The sequence below is a fragment of the Botrytis sinoallii genome, assembly GCF_014898435.1.
Source record: "Botrytis sinoallii strain Bc 23 chromosome Unknown BSIN_010, whole genome shotgun sequence".
Lineage (NCBI taxonomy): Eukaryota > Fungi > Ascomycota > Leotiomycetes > Helotiales > Sclerotiniaceae > Botrytis > Botrytis sinoallii.
In genome coordinates this window covers 1,873,906-1,892,142 of record NW_024066037.1, presented here as the reverse complement: position 1 = coordinate 1,892,142, position 18,237 = coordinate 1,873,906, and the positions used below count along the sequence as shown (strand labels likewise).

The 18,237-nt window shown below is 42.1% G+C and overlaps 5 protein-coding genes across 5 annotated transcripts; 4 read left to right on the top strand and 1 right to left on the bottom strand.

The window, feature by feature from the left end:
• Positions 1-369: 369 nt before the first annotated feature.
• EAF02_006656 (uncharacterized protein) lies at positions 370-1,956 on the top strand (the record flags this gene model as incomplete). Its single annotated transcript, XM_038902704.1, has 4 exons — positions 370-600; positions 653-731; positions 783-1,568; positions 1,625-1,956. The coding sequence occupies 4 exons, from the start codon at positions 370-372 to the stop codon at positions 1,954-1,956; spliced, it is 1,428 nt and encodes a 475-aa protein (XP_038757924.1).
• A 1,332-nt stretch (positions 1,957-3,288) lies between these two features.
• Positions 3,289-4,392, top strand: EAF02_006655 (uncharacterized protein; the record flags this gene model as incomplete). Its single annotated transcript, XM_038902703.1, has 1 exon — positions 3,289-4,392. One exon carries the CDS (start codon positions 3,289-3,291, stop codon positions 4,390-4,392), a length of 1,104 nt encoding a protein of 367 aa, XP_038757923.1.
• Positions 4,393-9,887: 5,495 nt separating this feature from the next.
• On the bottom strand, positions 9,888-10,565 carry EAF02_006654 (uncharacterized protein; the record flags this gene model as incomplete). The annotated part of the gene is made up of 2 exons (XM_038902702.1): positions 9,888-10,297; positions 10,376-10,565. 2 exons carry the CDS (start codon positions 10,563-10,565, stop codon positions 9,888-9,890), a joined length of 600 nt encoding a protein of 199 aa, XP_038757922.1.
• A 2,574-nt stretch (positions 10,566-13,139) lies between these two features.
• On the top strand, positions 13,140-14,322 carry EAF02_006653 (uncharacterized protein; the record flags this gene model as incomplete). Its single annotated transcript, XM_038902701.1, has 2 exons — positions 13,140-14,043; positions 14,099-14,322. 2 exons carry the CDS (start codon positions 13,140-13,142, stop codon positions 14,320-14,322), a joined length of 1,128 nt encoding a protein of 375 aa, XP_038757921.1.
• A 780-nt stretch (positions 14,323-15,102) lies between these two features.
• Positions 15,103-17,262, top strand: EAF02_006652 (uncharacterized protein; the record flags this gene model as incomplete). Its single annotated transcript, XM_038902700.1, has 6 exons — positions 15,103-15,211; positions 15,396-15,607; positions 15,746-15,863; positions 15,978-16,846; positions 16,906-17,070; positions 17,131-17,262. 6 exons carry the CDS (start codon positions 15,103-15,105, stop codon positions 17,260-17,262), a joined length of 1,605 nt encoding a protein of 534 aa, XP_038757920.1.
• Between the last annotated feature and the right edge of the window lie 975 nt (positions 17,263-18,237).

Here is an 18,237-nt window from a genome sequence, read left to right as displayed (position 1 = left end):
TGTAATTTATGCGATGTTAACCGTTGTATACGGGGTAGATGCGTTGGTCTTATCAACGGCAATTGGAGTACCTTGTGAGATTACCTTCCAGGATCGTCCAGGTTTCTTCAACTTTACCCTCTAGTGCCGGCGGGGGATTTAAGCTTTTGAGAGTTTTCTCGTACCTGAAATTATAGACCTACTTTATTTGGAATGATCTCCGAGTGTGTATCTCGATTTTCCAGTCGTAGAGCGCATAATAGCGTTGGGCATTGAGATGGGGTGGCCGTGGAGTGATGGGAAACAAGATATAAGTTCGAGAGAAATCGCGAAAATTAAGATTTGTAGTTGTTAAACCATCTCCAATTCCATTCTTCGACTACGATTACAATGCGTTTCCCTTCGCTTTCCCTAGTTGCTTGTCTTCTTCCGGCTGTTCTAGCTGCCCCTACCACTGAAGGGAAGAAAGACAAGCGATCATTCGAGATTCGTGATGGAGTCAATCATACTGTCTTCTATCATGCCGCCACCGATGCTACACTTGCATTTGTTACAAACTCTGGCATTTGCGAGACTACGCCAGGTGTGAACCAGTATTCCGGATATTTGACTGTCGGAACTGTAAGCGTGGCATATTCTTCAAAGAATAATCCAATGTTGACATCCATATTAGGGCATGAATATGTGGTTCTGGTTCTTTGAAAGTCGAAACAGTCCAACCACCGCACCACTAGCGACATGGTTCAACGGAGGTACAGGCAATATTCTTCATTATAAGCTACATTTTACTAACAAAGAGATAGGCCCTGGGTGTTCTTCTATGATTGGGTTGTTCCAAGAGAATGGTCCATGTCAATTCTACAACGGGGCATCAACTCCATCTCTCAACCCATACAGTTTCAACGAATTCGCAAACATGATCTACATTGATCAACCGATTGGGGTAGGCTTCTCCTACGGTACAGATTCTGTGACTTCCACTGTTACCGCTGCTCCGTACGTCTGGACACTTCTCCAAGCTTTCTATGCCTCCTTCCCCGCCTACGAGAATCGCGACTTTGGTATCTTCACAGAATCCTATGGTGGACATTATGGACCAGAATTTGCATACTATCTCGAACAACAAAATGCCAAGATTGCGGCTGGCACTATTGCTGGTGAAAAAATTGATCTCGTTGCTTTAGGTATCAACAACGGATGGTATGATCCTATCATCTCCTATAAGGCATACGTCGACTACTCCTACAATAACACATACAAACCACTCATCACCGCTGCTCAACACACATCCTATCTCAATACATATACCAAGTCATGTCTTCCTCTTTTGAAAGAATGTACATCGACCACTGGTACCAACTCAGCTTGTGTAAATGCTGATGATGTTTGTTACGATGATATCGAGGGGCCACTTTCAAATGGCAACTTTGATGTTTACGATATTAGAGAGCCATCGAATGATCCATATCCACCAGAGACTTATGTTGCATATTTGCAAAGCGCAGCAGTTGTGAAGGCCATTGGTGCCAAATCTACCTATTCTGAGTGTCCAGATGCTCCTTATGAGAAATTTGCTGCTACTGGAGATGGTCAGTTACTCCTTCATCCTTAATGTTTCTCGCTTGGCTAATGAACATCAAAACAGATTCAAGATCTTTCCTCTCAACTCTCTCTACAGTCGTTCAATCCGGTATTCAAGTCCTCATCTGGGCTGGTGACGCTGATTGGATTTGCAACTGGTTCGGTGGTCTTGCAACCGCCAATGCTATCACCTATGCTAGCTCCGCCGCTTTCAACGCTGCTGCCGTTGCAAACTATAATGTAAATGGTGTTGCTGGAGGAACCTTCAAGACTGTTGGTAATTTGAGTTGGTTGAGAGTCTTCGGGGCTGGTCATGAAGTTCCTTATTATACCCCTGCTTTGGCGTTGCAAGCCTTTAAGCAGACTATGAGCAAGAAGCCTCTTTCTTCTACTTAAATTGGATAATCGGGAGACCGACCATTTAAGTATTTAAGTAGAATTACCAATGCTGATTTGAGCAAATACGATTACAACATCTTTCATAGCATTTCAACATCAGAATACGTGCTTACAGTCTCCTTGATCGATAGTTTCTGATAGCCCGAATAGTATACTGATCCTTGTTACGTCATACTGTATTACCCAATTCACTTATGGCTGTAGGAAATAATATTGCAGACACTTCCATCATATATCACACACAATTTCCATTTCTAGAGAAAATGCGAGAAACACTCGGTCGATTTGTCAGGAATTCTCAGACTCTATTGGTGCACGTGTTCATTGTCATACAAGGCTGAATAATTCTTACATCTTGGAGTGAAATTTTCACAATCCCCGAATCTTTTATGTTTCAATAATGGCTATGCTTCGCTCAAATCGGTTTACTTTCTCTTGCTCGAGGAGCTGCTCAAGTATTCCACATCCATTTGCATGGTATCTTCATCCAAATCAAGATGTCCTGTTCCTCCTGCGCTGCGTGCCAATTAGGCCACTCGAATTCTCTCGTTTTTTATCATATATACATAGAGTTCAGCTTATCATCCCAGAATAAAAATTATAATCTTTGCAAAAGATGTCAAGTTATCCATGATGGAGTGCTCCAGTATATCCGCCGAGATAGGCCTGTGATGAGAGAGGGAATAGTCAGAGCGACAATTTCGGGCAATAGCATCCAGATCTTATTTGATGAATCGTCGTTGACAGATGATGAATGTCAAGGGTTGGAAATTTATGAAGTACCTGGTAATACATTGTGGTAGAAACAGACTGAACATAGATATACGTTGATCAGTCAATACAGATTATAATCCACGCCGGTCTCCTAGAAGTGCTCCATTACATCCATTCAAAATTTCACCACATATCGTTCCAAATCTCGATTTGGAAAGCGCTCTAGTCATCATAAGCTCATGGTTATCAAGATGCCGTATAAGCCATAGAGAAGAGTGTGCTGATGCATCAAAACTATCAATTCCACATCGCCTTCTCGATGTAAAACAGTGTATTTCAAAGAGCCAAATTCGACTAGTGGAATCAAGAACAATTGACAAACATCGTCCGATCGAGTATATCACACTAAGCCACTGTTGGGGATCGGCTCAATTTATCAAAACAAGGTTGGACAACTACAGTGCACACGCCAATGGCATTGATATATCGACACTCTCCCGAACATTTCGGGATGCGGTACTACTCACTCACAGACTAAACATACAATACATATGGATTGATTCCATCTGTATTATACAGGATGATGTTGCTGATTGGGAACGACAATCAGCTTTAATGGCTGATATATATTCTGGCTCCCTTTTAAATATAGCGGCTGCGCATGGACAGGACAGTCAGACTGAGTTATTCAACACCCGGCTCGCACAGCTACATGCAGAGTATCCTGGAAGCCGAGTGCAAGAAACCATACCACCGTTCGAAGAGCTTAAGATTCTTGATAAGACAGGGTTGGCACATAAACTAGAGGGCAGCGGACCATTCTTCATTCAACCTAGTTTAAGCACAACTCATGATAGACATTCTCTCTTCCACGGGAATGGGAAATCTATGGCACCGCTTAATACGCGAGGATGGGTGTACCAAGAGCGCATTTTATCACCCAGAACTGTGAGCTTCTACGCGACAGAGTTAGTATGGGAATGTAGAGCAGAAAGATGGTGCGAATGCACCAGAATATCAGAACTTCCCCAACACAACTCAACGAGGATGATCCCTGCAGATGGCGCGAGGATACGTTCGCTGCTATATAAAGACAATGGACAACAGCTCAATAAAATTCTTGACGACTGGTATTCGAATATCGAAAACTGTGCCGTTCTTCAGTTAACGAAGGAAGAAGATCGACTGCCCGCACTCTCCGGAATCGCAAGCCGCACTTTCGAAGCTCTGAATCAATTATCAAAGTCAATTTCATCACAGGGATTTGAGGATTCGCATGATCCTCAATATGTTGCTGGATTGTGGAAGATTCATAAAATTGACGGCTCTTTATCTTCAAGGGGATTTCTTTGGTATTTTTTCAGAGGCACTCGTTCCTTGAAAAGACCAGAGAAATTTGTAGCACCAACATGGTCATGGGCGTCAGTCGTATGTCAAAGTACTAATAATGGTCGAGCCATGAACACCTTCTATATCCCAGATCAACGTGCGGATAATTCTTTTACTATTGAGGATATCAGTTGTATGGTGGAAGGTGTCAATCCGTATGGGGCAGTATCATCTGGGAAACTCAAAGTCCGTGGGAAGTTGATGCTAGCCGGAGACATCCGAGACTTTTATACCGAAGACCATATTTTGAAATCGAATTTAGGAAAAGCAGTTTCAAATTTTTCTACAAACCACTACTACGAGGAAGGGGATCTAGACGTCGATGGTTGACAGCCAGAATACGAACACGGAGAGACATACATGTTACAGGTATCACATCAAAAGCAAATCGGCTGGGAACCGCGAGGGATAGCTCTCATATTGCAGCGAGTTGAAGAGCAAACCCGTTCCATTGGTGGCGATAGCAAGTTCAGACGGATTGGACTCACTCAACTTCACAACGGGCTAGATCCATTTGAATCAGTCAAGCAAACTACTTCGATAACGATTATATGAACTAATGAGTCATGTTCATTAGATTAATTGTCCATGCAACTTATATTCATCCTTAGTGTGCGAGCAAATAGTTGTTTGTTAATTTCGTTTTCCTCTCAAACATGAATACCACAAGATGACTCAACTTCAGCCAGTCGAATCTAAAGACATTGTTTGTGATTCTCAGTATATATATAGAGTTTTAAAAGTTAGTGAGTGCATACATAGCACGTCAAATAGCTCTAGCTTATGAAACTGTTCGCACCTCTCCGATATGGAGCAACACTCTTCTCACCATCTCGAGACCCTCGGCCCCTTTTCCACACGAGTTTGCTCTCCACACCCTTTTCATTTCAAAACTCCACAGGATACCACCGACCGCAAAGACACGAAAAGAAGAAAGAAGGCTAGTGACCAAAAATGTATTAAATCTCAAGCCTCCAGAGACAAAACCAACAAAACAATAATGACCAGACTGGGGCACGATCCCAGGACCTTGTCCGTATTTTAACAACTGTTAATTGTTAAGGACACGTGATAACCAACTACACCATCCAGCCTTGGATTTATACAAGATAAATTGATTATAGGATTATATATTCATCAGCACATTTTAGATGTTCGAAGAGAAAAATTTAAAAAGAAATTTTTAGCCGAGTGGGGTCATTATATAGCAGGGATTCCAGGCGATTGATTTTGATAGTGGGGAACTGGGTCCAGAGGGGCTTGCGATTAGTGTCATGGAGCTACTTCAAAAATTGCAAAATGAAATTTGGTTGAGGTTGGCCTCAACTCGCAGAATGCGGCTTCTGTGGATCGAACACAGTGCCTCCAGATTAATGAGCTGAAGTGGACTTCAGTCTGGCGCTCTCCCAAGTGAGCTAAAGCCGCTTGAGTTTTTGTGTTGTATAGTAAAGGATGGACTGCTTTGGACTGTATATACCAATCCAAAAATGCAAGAGTGGTCAATCATTTGATCTTTAATGTTCCATCTATCAGCTCACTCTTGTCCTATTATTTTGAGATTAGACGAGCTAATAGACCAGGGTGTATGTAATACTCGAAATCGACTTTGGCGTCCATAACTTTTAGATTGTCACCTGCATACTGCATACAATTATTGCCTTCGGTCTTTTTGATGTAATGACACAAGATTACATATAATTAACCTCATCGTGTTTTCTCGGGATAAGCAAAGGCCTTGACACCCAGTTGGCAAGTAGTGAAGTTGGATTGTACTTATGAGCCTTTTCCTCGAATTTCAAACTAAATATATCAGAGAGACTATTCATATGTGTATATGTGTAGGATGATTATAGGTGAAAATAAAAGCTTATTGAATCGCGTATGCATCTGACTACGGACATCAATTATTGAGCTTTGAACCAAGACATCAATTTTCAGATCTGCGTAGTGGCCATGCAAATTTTGATATCCTCAACAACAACAACAACAACAACAACAATAGTGACGATAGTAATGATACCATAGTGCACTTGCAGTAATCTTTACGCTCGATGGCGAGTCTTTGATTCATCAAGAGCAATGCATATCATCTTATTAGATGTTATGGTCATGTTGTTTGTGGAATATACCGATCTTTTCAGCCAATTTCTTCAACAAATACAACAAGGGCTTGTGGTTTAGTGGTATAATGTTCCCTTAGCATGGGAGAGGTCCGGCGTTCGATTCGCCGCTAGTCCAACAACGATCATCTCATTGAGATGTCCTTTTATTAATTGGAAGTCGAGAAGGATGAATTTTTTTTCGATGTTTCAACGGAGACGTTTGTGCGAGTGGATTGTGAGAAACAGGCTTGTCTAAGCGAAGTCTGTGCGTCAGGGCTTGCAGTGGATCTGATTTGATCTTGGTGGGGTGAATAGATTTTTCTCTTCTCGGGGTGGGGTTGTGATCGAGTCAGATGTGGATCAAGCTATCTTCCCCAGAACAAACGGTTTGCCGGCGAAAGCCAACGTTTATATTTCTATGAGGCCGTGAGCAGTGGGCATTCATCTCGGCGGGCCCCAGTTTGCGAGCTGCTTTATTCGAACCCGGGCGGCATCGATACCTCGAGAGGCGATCTCAAATAAGCTACTCCAACTTTTCAATAATCTTCTCACAAAGCTCAACAGAACGAGACTTGTAGCCGTTGAATCTGCTAATTGACGCCTATTAGTAGACTTGCGTGCTTGTCTGTTAGCTTCAACCAGAGTTGCTTGCTACCTTGTAAACCGTAGAGATTCTGGTTTCCATGTGAAATTCATGAATGACTTCCAATAACAATGAATATACCCCGGAAAGCCCCAATTCAACTTACTTCGGGCAGGAGTTAAACTATTACTGAACTTTACAATACTTATACTGGAATATAGCAATAATTAAGAGAGTTCTGACTGAAGCCAACGACTTAGTTGTATATCAGAGAATCGTAAAGTTCATCGGGTTTGAGCAGATTCGGTACTACAGATCTAAGAATCACGAGTACGATGTAATCCAAATCGCAAGTGACAATCGCTACTAGCAATTTGCAAAGTTTTGTTCATAGAAGCACAACGTTTTCTTATTTTTGTGGCCTTTATCGAGAGATGAGAGCACAAAAACGAAGTCCTCCCCCCTCCCCCCTCTCACCTGTGATAGTGTCATTCACTCGTGGGCGCTACTCATATATTTCCAAGTGAACAATCCTACAGGATCCATCCTCCACGAAGCAAAATTCAAGCCTAGTCTTCCCGGGGCCGATATTAGAATAGAAATTTGACATCCAAATTTGCTGGCCTCTCATCTGGAGAATATTCAACATATTTCTCAACAAACATTGCTGCCGATAATGGCAGTTGACCCAGTGAATCTCATATAAGAAACGAATGATTCTGGTTCATCTCAGAAGGTCTGAAACTTCCTTTCTGCTTCTAAATAAACAAGTAAAGAAAAGAATCATATACCACTATGCTGTAGTGAGGTGGATTTCACACTATTGAAAATTATGCAGCACTGAATGGAACTGTTGAATTTCAGACGTGCAACAAAACAAACAAAATCTGAAAAAATCAAAGCCATTGGCTACTCGTAGACAGCAATAGACCTTATGTAGCGAGTGGAAGGCAATACAGCAAAACCTTTCCACAAGGATCCCCCCTATAAGGATAACCTCTCTATAAGGATATATTTTTCGGTCCCAAAAAAATTTAGGCCTAAAAAAGGCCTATATTCTTAAAACCTCTTTATTAGGATATCCTTATAATTCTCGGTCCCAGGATCACGTATATCCTTATTGAACCAATAGAATCATTAGGATTAACTATTATATAATTAATATATCTGGATTTTAGAGAGATTTCTTATTGAAACCCTAAAAATGTCACAGAACTTACCCGATCGGAACTAATCGGAACAAAATTACTACTATATCGGGACTAAGCGGAATCTCTATACAAGGATACCTCTATATATCTTTAAAAAAGACTACAAAAACCGGTATCCTTATGGAGAGGTTTTGCTGTAATAGTTTTGGCTTGTATTGTAATGACAGTTGACTAAACCGCGAGAAGGCGGTAGACCTTTGTTACGTACACTAATTTCGAGAGTACTCCCGTAATGGTAATGGTGGGATTGTGTACAAGAGGTATATGATTCAAGAAGACTCTAGATGAAACTTTTCTGAGATACGACGAATACTATCATGCCTAGGTCTCTCTATGAAGAATTCGCTGCTCAGAATCAAAACGCGGAAATATTCATGGCGGATCAGAATTGCTCACTTGGAACTTGAGTCGATGAGATGAAGTAGGGTAATCCCGAATCCGGTTCAATGGTGCGTTTGCAAGGATAACAAAAACATTGGATAGATGCAATCGCAGTCTTCAAGCTTTAGTTTTGATATGTAATTGTTGTACTGTAAAGATCATAGGCAAAGGCTGCATGGACAGTTGATTTGAGCCCAAAAATGTAGGTTATAGTCGGTCACGACTTCGTGAAAGATGTTACTCAACGTACTTTGCCACTCGTCTCTTTTAGGTTCGGGCTTCCGGACAAAGCGACACACATTCCCAATATACGGACTTCACACACCGAAATTGAGATCCTCTTCGTCTCGACTCTCAAGAAACTTGAAGGCCCTTGATCAGATGGAACTTTCCCACTAAAGCTTATAGAGTGGGAAGGACTAGAAGGAGAGCAAAAGAAGAACCCAACGTTAAAGAAAAGATATTAGAGACAAAAAAAAAGGCAAAAAGATGTTGGACTAGCGGCGAATCGAACGCCGGACCTCTCCCATGCTAAGGGAACATTATACCACTAAACCACAAGCCCTGTTTTTGATTCTTGTATTCAGATAACGAATATATGTAGTCTTGATAACCGCCGCTTTTGAAATCGTTTTTTGTAAACCGTTTTCCGTAAACGAACATATTATATCTTCATTTCCGTAATACAGGTTTTTTTTCAAAATATTTTCTCACTCCCAAAATAATTCAGAACCCGAAAATAGGATTCCGTTATTTTTTTGGGAAGATGATAATCGATTATCGTCCATTCCAACTGTATTGGGAATTGGAATATCCAGTATAATATATTGTTGTGAAGAGCTGTCACGAAAAGGATTCAATTCTACTTTAGAATCTAAAGCTAAGGAGGGAAGAGAAGAAGAAAGGAGAAAGAACTAAAGTCCCTGAGCTATATAAAAGAAGAGGATCACGTGCTAGGATAAGATCCTAAAAGCTAGGTGACTAAGAAGGGAACCCGAAAGGGACCGAATCGTCACAATTTCGTTATAAAAATAAAGAGCCGCAAATATAGATGTTTTCAGTGATAAAAGCGAAGCTTTTGTATTTGATCTATTTATTTCTAATCTATCCATGTCTATTTGTTTCTATAAGGGCCAGCCCCCAAACCCCCGATCCTCACTCCGTTCGATCATCTTCGTTCGACCATGCTTGTATATATGCATTTAGCCTAACTAAAATTCTACACCGTCCACAACTACTTAATCGCTTCTTTAATACATACCTTATTCAAAGTACTTGAGCACTTCTAAACATGTAATCAAGTTCCCTATCCCGAGAAGTCGCCGATGTTTTGGACGAGAAACGCTCCAAACCAAAAGGGCCCTCAAATAATAACCCATGCAAGTGCTTTACCCGAGAGGTAGCAACACACGATAGCCCTACGCAGTGCTCCCGTTGATTTAGGTTCAAAACTACCCTGGAAAGAGTCAGTCCTTGGCTTTTATGAACTGTAATTGCAAAAGCCAGCCGCAAAGGGAACTGGATGCGTGAACAGGCTGCCCCTTGAAATTAAAACTGACGCGTGGTCGGAAAGATGGGTACTATACCACGCCCACCACCCGGAAACTCTGGTTCAATGTACTCATCGAACTTGATCAGTAAAAAGGAAGGCATCTGAGAAATATCCTGCCCCGTCACCCACGCAATATCATGAACCGTCCCCATAGATCCGTTTACTAATCCAGCTTCGGTCCATAAATTGGCCGTAAGCATAACCCTGGCACCGATGCAAAGATAGAGGTCAGAGGAGAGGTTATCAGCCTCCTCGTCCGTTGCTTTTTGAGCGTTCCGGCCCTGATGTACAGCCTTCATCACCTTTACAGGCTGACTCATAGTGGATAAGCACTCAAAGTTCTTTTCCCGGACCTCTGCAGTTGTAAAGTACAGCCGTAAGGCTGATTCAAAAGTAGCAACCTCAGCTGGAGGGAGCTGGTTAGCCACACGCGTACATAAGAGATCCCAGCCCTCCCGAAAGAGTCTTCCCTCTCGTAACTCACTAAAGGCGGACCGGAATTTCGTAGACAGCTCGTCTCCCCCTTGTAGCCGCATGACCTGCACCAGACGGATTGTTCGATCGAACGCTCGGTACAGGTTGTGCCCCTTAAGAGCATCGATATTGGCACCTGGTAAGGAGTAGATTGGTCGCCCTCCTACAGGCGGGAGTTGATAAGAAGGGATCGGGAGCATGTGGGCACAACTTGAGCAACATTTCGTAGCCATTCCTGTTACAAAACTGGATATTGACGCGTCTACAATACAAAGCTGACCAGACCATCACCGCACAGACCTACTACACGTGAGTGTGGTTTTTTGTGCACGTGATTCCAAACGCACCCCAAATAGCTCCCCCCCTGCTCGCGTACAGGGGGTTAATTTCATATAGAAAAAGCTTCGCTTTTGATGAAGGGCCGAAAATAGAATATTTCCTGGTGGTGAAGCTTAAGCATTTCTATTTTTTATATAGATAGTCATATTGTGACTTTTTATGCCTCCTTTCGATTTGTCAAATGTTGTGTGACCATCCACCCTTTTCTTTTCTTCTATAGGGGTACCCCCAAACCCCCAGCCTCACTTCGTTCGAGTCTTGTAGTAATTGATTTGATCGAACTGTATAATCCAACTCTCTATCTACTGATATGCCACTTTCACTATGTTTGAAATGCTCAAAGGGAAAGGATGCCGAGACATCCTCATCCGTCGGCAGGCTGTCGATGCGGTCCGAGGAGATCGTCACGTGCTGGTAATCAGGGTGGTGCACTTTCAAGAACCGGAGCCAGGTGATCACCCGCCCTTTGCGGACCCGAAAGTCGGACCGGAACTGCCGCTGAACTGGTGGCCGCGATAGCGGTGGATCATCATCTGGACGTGCGACCGGGCGATGATCATCTCCTCGACCTGCGTCAGCTCAGGTAGATCCACCGGCATATCTCCTGGGTCCATCTCATTCTCGGCCGACATCAGGTACGGGCGCTGGCTCGGCTTGTCCCGCAGGGAGCACGCGTGGCACGTACCGTGTTTGAGATCCATCGCAAACCACCGCTCCCTGCACCGATGACACATCTCCATCTGTATCCCAGCCATCTCAGTATTAAAATCTTGAATCCACTGCCATTGTTGAGCGGGAAGAAAGCCGGGAGGGGGGGGGGGGGGGGGTAGTGGGTTTGCAGGTGGCGGTACAAACAGGGAAGGTGCAGGAGGTATGGCAGGTGTCGGGACCCAAGGAGAAAAAGAAGCTTCTGTATTCATCACCGATTCCGGTCCCAATTGGTGTGAAGCCTTCCTCTTTCTATCAGCACGCGTACCCTTCTTCCGGCAGGAAAGACAGGTTGCAAAGACTCGACTGTTCGAGGCGGCCGATGCATCTTTGAGAAAAGAAGTGACGGGCAGCGCGCGGGCACAACTTGAGCAGCGTTTTGTATTCATTCGCCCACGATCACCAGAGTAGCTGTTGCCCCCAAACCTCCAAAGCTCACTGCGTTCGATCAAATACTGCACGGACCACCACACGTGAGAGTGGTCTCCATGTGAGAGTGGACTTGTAAGTAGTACGTGATCACAAACTCACTTATCTCATCCTCAGACCGCACGGTGGCCTTAATTTCGAGGCAGGGGTATCCCGAAGGTTCACCGTAGATAAACGTCCCCTCTCGATTCTGATTGGTCCGAAAAATTTCAATCATTAGTAAGCAACCCAAAATATCATCAATATCATTAAAAAGATGAACATGAATAACCTCAATATTATAAACGTTTTATCGACGAAGAGGGTCTGAAAGTGAGATAAAAACTCACCCCAAACGAAATTGTTATAGAATTGCCTCACGTGACACGTGCAGGGGGTCGGGATATAGAAAAGCTCACGCTCTTGTTTTACTAACGTTTACTATAATATGATTCATCACCGAGTGGATTACTTTCACCTCAATTGATACATTCAAATTCATATTATTCAACAACCATTGATTCAATTGATTAAAGCTATTAAGAATCTAATAATCTAGAATCTATTATATAAATTTGATAGATTCTTGTTGCGACGACAACGGAGTCAAGGCATAGTAATAAGATGAATCAATTATCGTAACTAGAGAATAACAAGCTTTATAGGTCCTATTCGATAGGACCAGGATAGGACCAAGAATACGCGAAATGATTTACTCTGCCGGGCAGGGTGAGTCATGTGACTAATTAAGGCTTAAGGCCGGATCGTCACAGTTATTGAGCTATATATAAAATAATTTTATAAAATAATCGATTTTAGCTAGAATCATTAGATCAAAAAATCACGTTTTGGACAGACGTTATGAAATCGGGTGTAGGGTAGGCACACCATCTAAGATAGTGCTTAGTCACGCTATAATACTTTTACTTTGCTGCAAATTTCTCTCGACGAATTCTGCAGCGTAGTATTGAGACCTTGTGCTTTATGCTCATTGGAAGATTTGAAGGTTACTTGATATGTACCCACTTTTTCTAAAATGCTCAAAGCATACAATTGTTTGCTTTGCTTTGGTTGGTCAATCATTGCATTATTATTTTCTGACTGTTCACAACCTAATACTCGATCCTATCCCCAAAGCATTAGTATGCTACTTGTTCACCTGACTATTTTTCCGGGCTGGCTTACTATAAGTTACCAAAAGAGGTTTGAGACTGGAATTCTCTCCACACCGCTAAGAAAGCCTGGGTTCTCGATTCCCAATTTTATAATATTCGTCTTATTGAGAAGAAAACCTGATTGAAGCAAATGCGTTAATAGACATGTCAATGCCGAAGCGGAGAGAATACTTGCCAATCCCAGGCTCCAGCAATGAGTCTCAGGCTTCACGTTTAGATTCTGACCTGGACCATGCTTCTGAAAAGCCATCCAGTGGAAGGCACGTAAATTTGAGCAAAATCCTAAACTTTCGATACTATATCGTGGCTCTTGTTGTCTGCATCTGCTTCATGTTTGGTTTTATTAGTGGCTTTCATAGTAGCCCATCGATCCGCCGTCCCTATACAACAGGACATGGTACAACGTCTTCATGCGTCACACAGGATACTAGGCGTGAATGGCGAAGTCTCAGCCACCTCGAAAAAGACGCCTATATCTCAGCAGTCCAATGCCTCCCCACTCAACCATCGATACTCAATCTCCCCCATACGCTCTACGATGATTTCGCATGGGTGCATACTCACAAGGGCGATGAGACACTTGACACCGCCGGTTTCTTCCCATGGCATCGGTATTTCATTCTATCGTACGAGAAAATCTTGCGAAAACAATGCAATTATACAGGCAGCATGCCATACTGGGATTGGACGCTTGATTGGACTGACTTTCATTCTTCACCACTTTGGGATCCCCACACAGGATTTGGCGGCAGTGGAAATACCTCAGCAGCAGCAAGCGTCGGCAGAGGACATTGTGTAACAGATGGCCCTTTTACAGAGCTGAGGCCTCTTTACTATGATCGCGATATTCAACAACACTGTCTTTCAAGAGCATTCCGTACTGGCGAGACGCTGGAACTTGCTATGAGTAAAATTTCACCAGCAGCCGTGGAAGCTGTGTTGGCACGACAAGACTATCAGAATTTCACATTCTGGCTGGAGAAGGATACACATAAATCCATGCCCTATGTTATTCAAGGAGAATGGATGAGAACAAGTGTGACGAATGGTATGCAGTACTTAGATTGGCCTTGTTCAAAATTATACGCTAACTACAAATCCAGATCCGATATGGTTTTTGGCACACATGCAGCTTGATCGATTGTGGTGGATATGGCAATCAAGGAATCCGGAGACACGATTTTACGAGTTTCACGGTGTTGGGTGGGGAGGATCAAACCAAGATGCCTCGCGGAGTGATAAAGTAGATATAGGAGGACTATTGCCAAGTATCACCGTCGAGCAGTTACTACGCACTGATTCCGATATCATGTGCTACAAGTATTGAACTGTCTGAACGGTCCGATATCGATTCAGTACATTCACATGCTTACGAGAAAAGCGTTTTAACTCCTGAAAGTCCTATCAAGAAGCGTGTCATACTCTGCTCTTAGTTCTTAACTCTTGCAACCTCTAAGAACGCTTCAAAATTCAAATAAAGGCCATAGTTCTGATTGTTGTGTAACTTCTACTTACAATTTTGCAAAGACTATGTGTATGTATTAGAATTTCATTAATAGTGTTTTTTCAAACTTCGATAAATAGTCATGCAGCAATAATACATTACGAGCGATTAACGCAAGATTATAAGCTGTTGGGCTTATTGTAACTGCTTCTTCTAATAGCTTACTGTCCATGGATCTACAGCTGATTTACAATCTCCCCCCATTAAGTTCAAGATTTCGGGTTTTATCCTCAGGTATTTATAAAAATATATAAGGTCTATAGATAAATTACCCAAGTAAAAAGTCAAGAGCGATTTTGTTGCTTATAGTCTTGCTACAGCACAAGCTGGTCTTTACACTCCATTTCTTGACTACCACTGGCACACTTAGACCGATCCGGATTAGAAATCCCATCTCCAGTCCGAAATCAGGAAGAAATGTCACGTTGTGGAGTCATGATCCCATTATGCCTGTGTCTAGGCCTTTTACTTTCACCTTTTGTTACTACTGCACCTGAATGGGCACTAAAGACGATGACGATTGTTCGGTGGTATCCTTTTCCAAAAATAGTCAACAAAGATAAATTTTCTATTCCCAAACCCTCATGCTCATTGGGTTTGGACATGCAAATCGACCACTTCAACAGCTCGGACAACCGCACCTTTAGGAATTGCTATTGGCTCAATGATACCTTCTATCGGCCAGGAGGTCCAGTGTTTTTCTTCGATACAGGTAAATCATTTCTTTGGTTCTCTTTACATTTGAGCTTTGCCGGAATTCTATGCGTGGGTCCTGGGATAGATTTCTTAGAAACATAACGTCACAAATAGCTGGTTGTACATGCCTCTGAGTACTTCTATGCCATAACTTCCACTCACTGTAGACCATGAGGCTGACCATTGTGTTTCACTATCAGGCGAGCATGGTATCTCCGAGTTCATGGTGTCTATGCTGTTGGAGGAAGCGATGGGTCGCTCCGCTTTGATGGCACTGGCACAGAAATACAATGGACTTGCCATACTTTGGGAGCACCGCTTTTATGGTGCAAGTCTTCCATTTGAGCTTGAAAATAAGACTGGAGTTGCTTTAGCCGGGTTTGATGCCTACAAGTATCTTACGACTGAACAGGTACGTGAGATGGCACCTAACTACATGGGTCCTGGTGCAGAAACTAGTACTGTCTCGATCTCGAATTGCATTGTTTGTCTTTCAATCCAAGAAAGTCTGACCCAACGCGCTATATGAACTAAACCAACCGTTATGTAGGCACTCGAAGATACTGTCTATTTCGCACGAAATTTCCAGCCATCTACACTTCGTAAATACTGGCTGATGTTATCCCCAAGTAATACGCCATGGATCTTTATTGGTGGAAGTTATCCAGGTGAGTCTACTGATCAGTTGACCTATCTAAGCGCCTGCCCTTTAGCTTCTCGATATGCGACATCCAGACGGATGTCGATCGAAATTTACTGATGTAAATCCTTATGACCTATAGGTATCAGAGCTGCAATCGCTCGGCAACGCAATCCAGAGATATGGTTTGCTAGCTGGGCATCCTCGGCACCAGTGCAAGCACAGGTTGATATGTCGGTCTATTTCAACCCAATTCAGCAGGCTATGACGGACAATTGCTCAAAAGACGTGCATATTGCTGTCGACTACGCTGATAAGGTATTTCAGTATGGCAGCCGGGATGAAGTCTTGTTGCTTCGACAAGAGATCTACATGACTGGTCGGGCCAATCCAGCTATCAACAAAGGTCTCCACTCAGTAGATAACTTTCCGCTTTCGCCAACTGATATGACTCTATGGGAAGCTTCCCAGATACTTGCGACACCTTTCCAGCACACTAGCCATAACTTCCAGCTTTATGGTTTTGACTCTGCATTGTTATCTTTCTGCAACTACCTCGAACAATACGATCCATCGGCTTCTGTTCTCTTTCCTCACAGTGCGTCGGCAAACGAGGTTGAGGCCTTCAGGGATTGGATTCAAACCAGCCATAGCTCTACATCTACAAGAATCGGTATTGCTGCCACATACAATGCTTCGACCGCATTTTTTGCATATATATCAGCTATCTATCGAAAGATGGCCGATGACTATTCAGACCAAGGGTCGGGCTTTTCATTACCACCATCTTCACTTGGAGATGGCGTAAGCTGGAAATGGCAATATTGTAGCGAATTTGGCTTCCTCCAAAGCTCCAACACTACAAACCCATTCAACTTGATATCTCGTTTTGACAACATTTCGAGCGAAGAGTCAAATATTTGCGCGGATACTTTTCCATATGCACCTCAGTTACCCAATGTCAGCGCAATCAATGATAAATATGGCGGCTGGAAGATGGCACCGTCCAATGTAAGTGATAAGAACTCAATCATGGTATAGTGGTATGGTCGTACTTAGATTTCTAATAGGTCATGTTTTCGAATGGTGAAATGGATCCATGGCGAACACTTGGAGTCCAGGCAGATCTCGAGATCAATCCAAATGCGGTCATTAGGAAGTCTACAAAGACAATACCTACATGTAATATACCCCCTCCGAACGGGGAAGTTTTCGGACAAGTGTACCCGGCTCAGGTAAGTCTGCCTTATCACAGAAATTACATTGCCCACAATTGTTACTAACTGTCTCTTCAGGTGCACATCTCGGATCTCTTATCCTCATTCTATATTGAGATTGAAGATCAACCCTCGCCTTTCGAAGCTGGTTTTGACCTTTTCACAAAAGCACTAAATGAGTGGTTACCGTGTTTCAACGGACTGCATTGATGGAAATGGGAATAGCTTAGGAAGCCCATTACAATGTTTCCATTTGGACACACACTTTCATAAATGGGATGGGTCCTGATTGACAGAAAAAAAAACATGGTCAATGCGCGAAACATCTGGAGCAAGATTGAATTTACATAACGTAGTTCATTAGTATGTGGGCCATATCACTATATGAGTCACTTTTACCTCAATTAATAATTCTTCAATTCAATAACGTGGTTTATCAGTGGGTCGGCCATATCAATGGATCGGCCACTTTTACCTCGAATTATTATCCTAAAGCTATATTATTCAATAACAATTAAATCAATTGATTGAAATTATAAAAAATCTAATAATTTAGAATCTATTATATTATTTTAATAAATCCTTGTATTATATCTAGTCTTTCTGTATTTATTATAGTATTGATTAAAAGATACTTTTCTATTAGAATTCTCTTCTTTTTGATATTCGTTATATTGAATCTAAATATCAATCTCTTACTAAAATAATATATCTTTAGTCTTTTATTCAATAAATACTCCTCTATTATATAATTGAATCTTTTTAGTGTGTTGATGTTTGCTTAATATCTTATTTGCTTTTCGAAATATATAATTCTCTACATTTAAAAGTGTATTCTCATAAGCTAATTTCTTTGTACCTTTAGCTAAAGCCAATATAGTCTCAAATATAGGTATAGAAGAGTTTGATTGATAGCGAGCTATTTAAGATTTCATTAGAATTGATTGTAAAAGAGCTTTAATTGGATTGTAAGGTGTTTGAGAGATCTAAGTGTTTGAATTAATGGATAAAGGGGTAGGCGTACGAATCCGAATATCCAATTTCGAGAGTATAGCTTGAGGATCGAATGGTATTAAATTTGCTCCTCGAAAACCAGCTTTTATATTCTGAGCTGTAATTGATTGTTGATATACAGTTTTAAAAGCTATAAGGAATTCAACCTTAGTGATATGATTGATGTGAGTT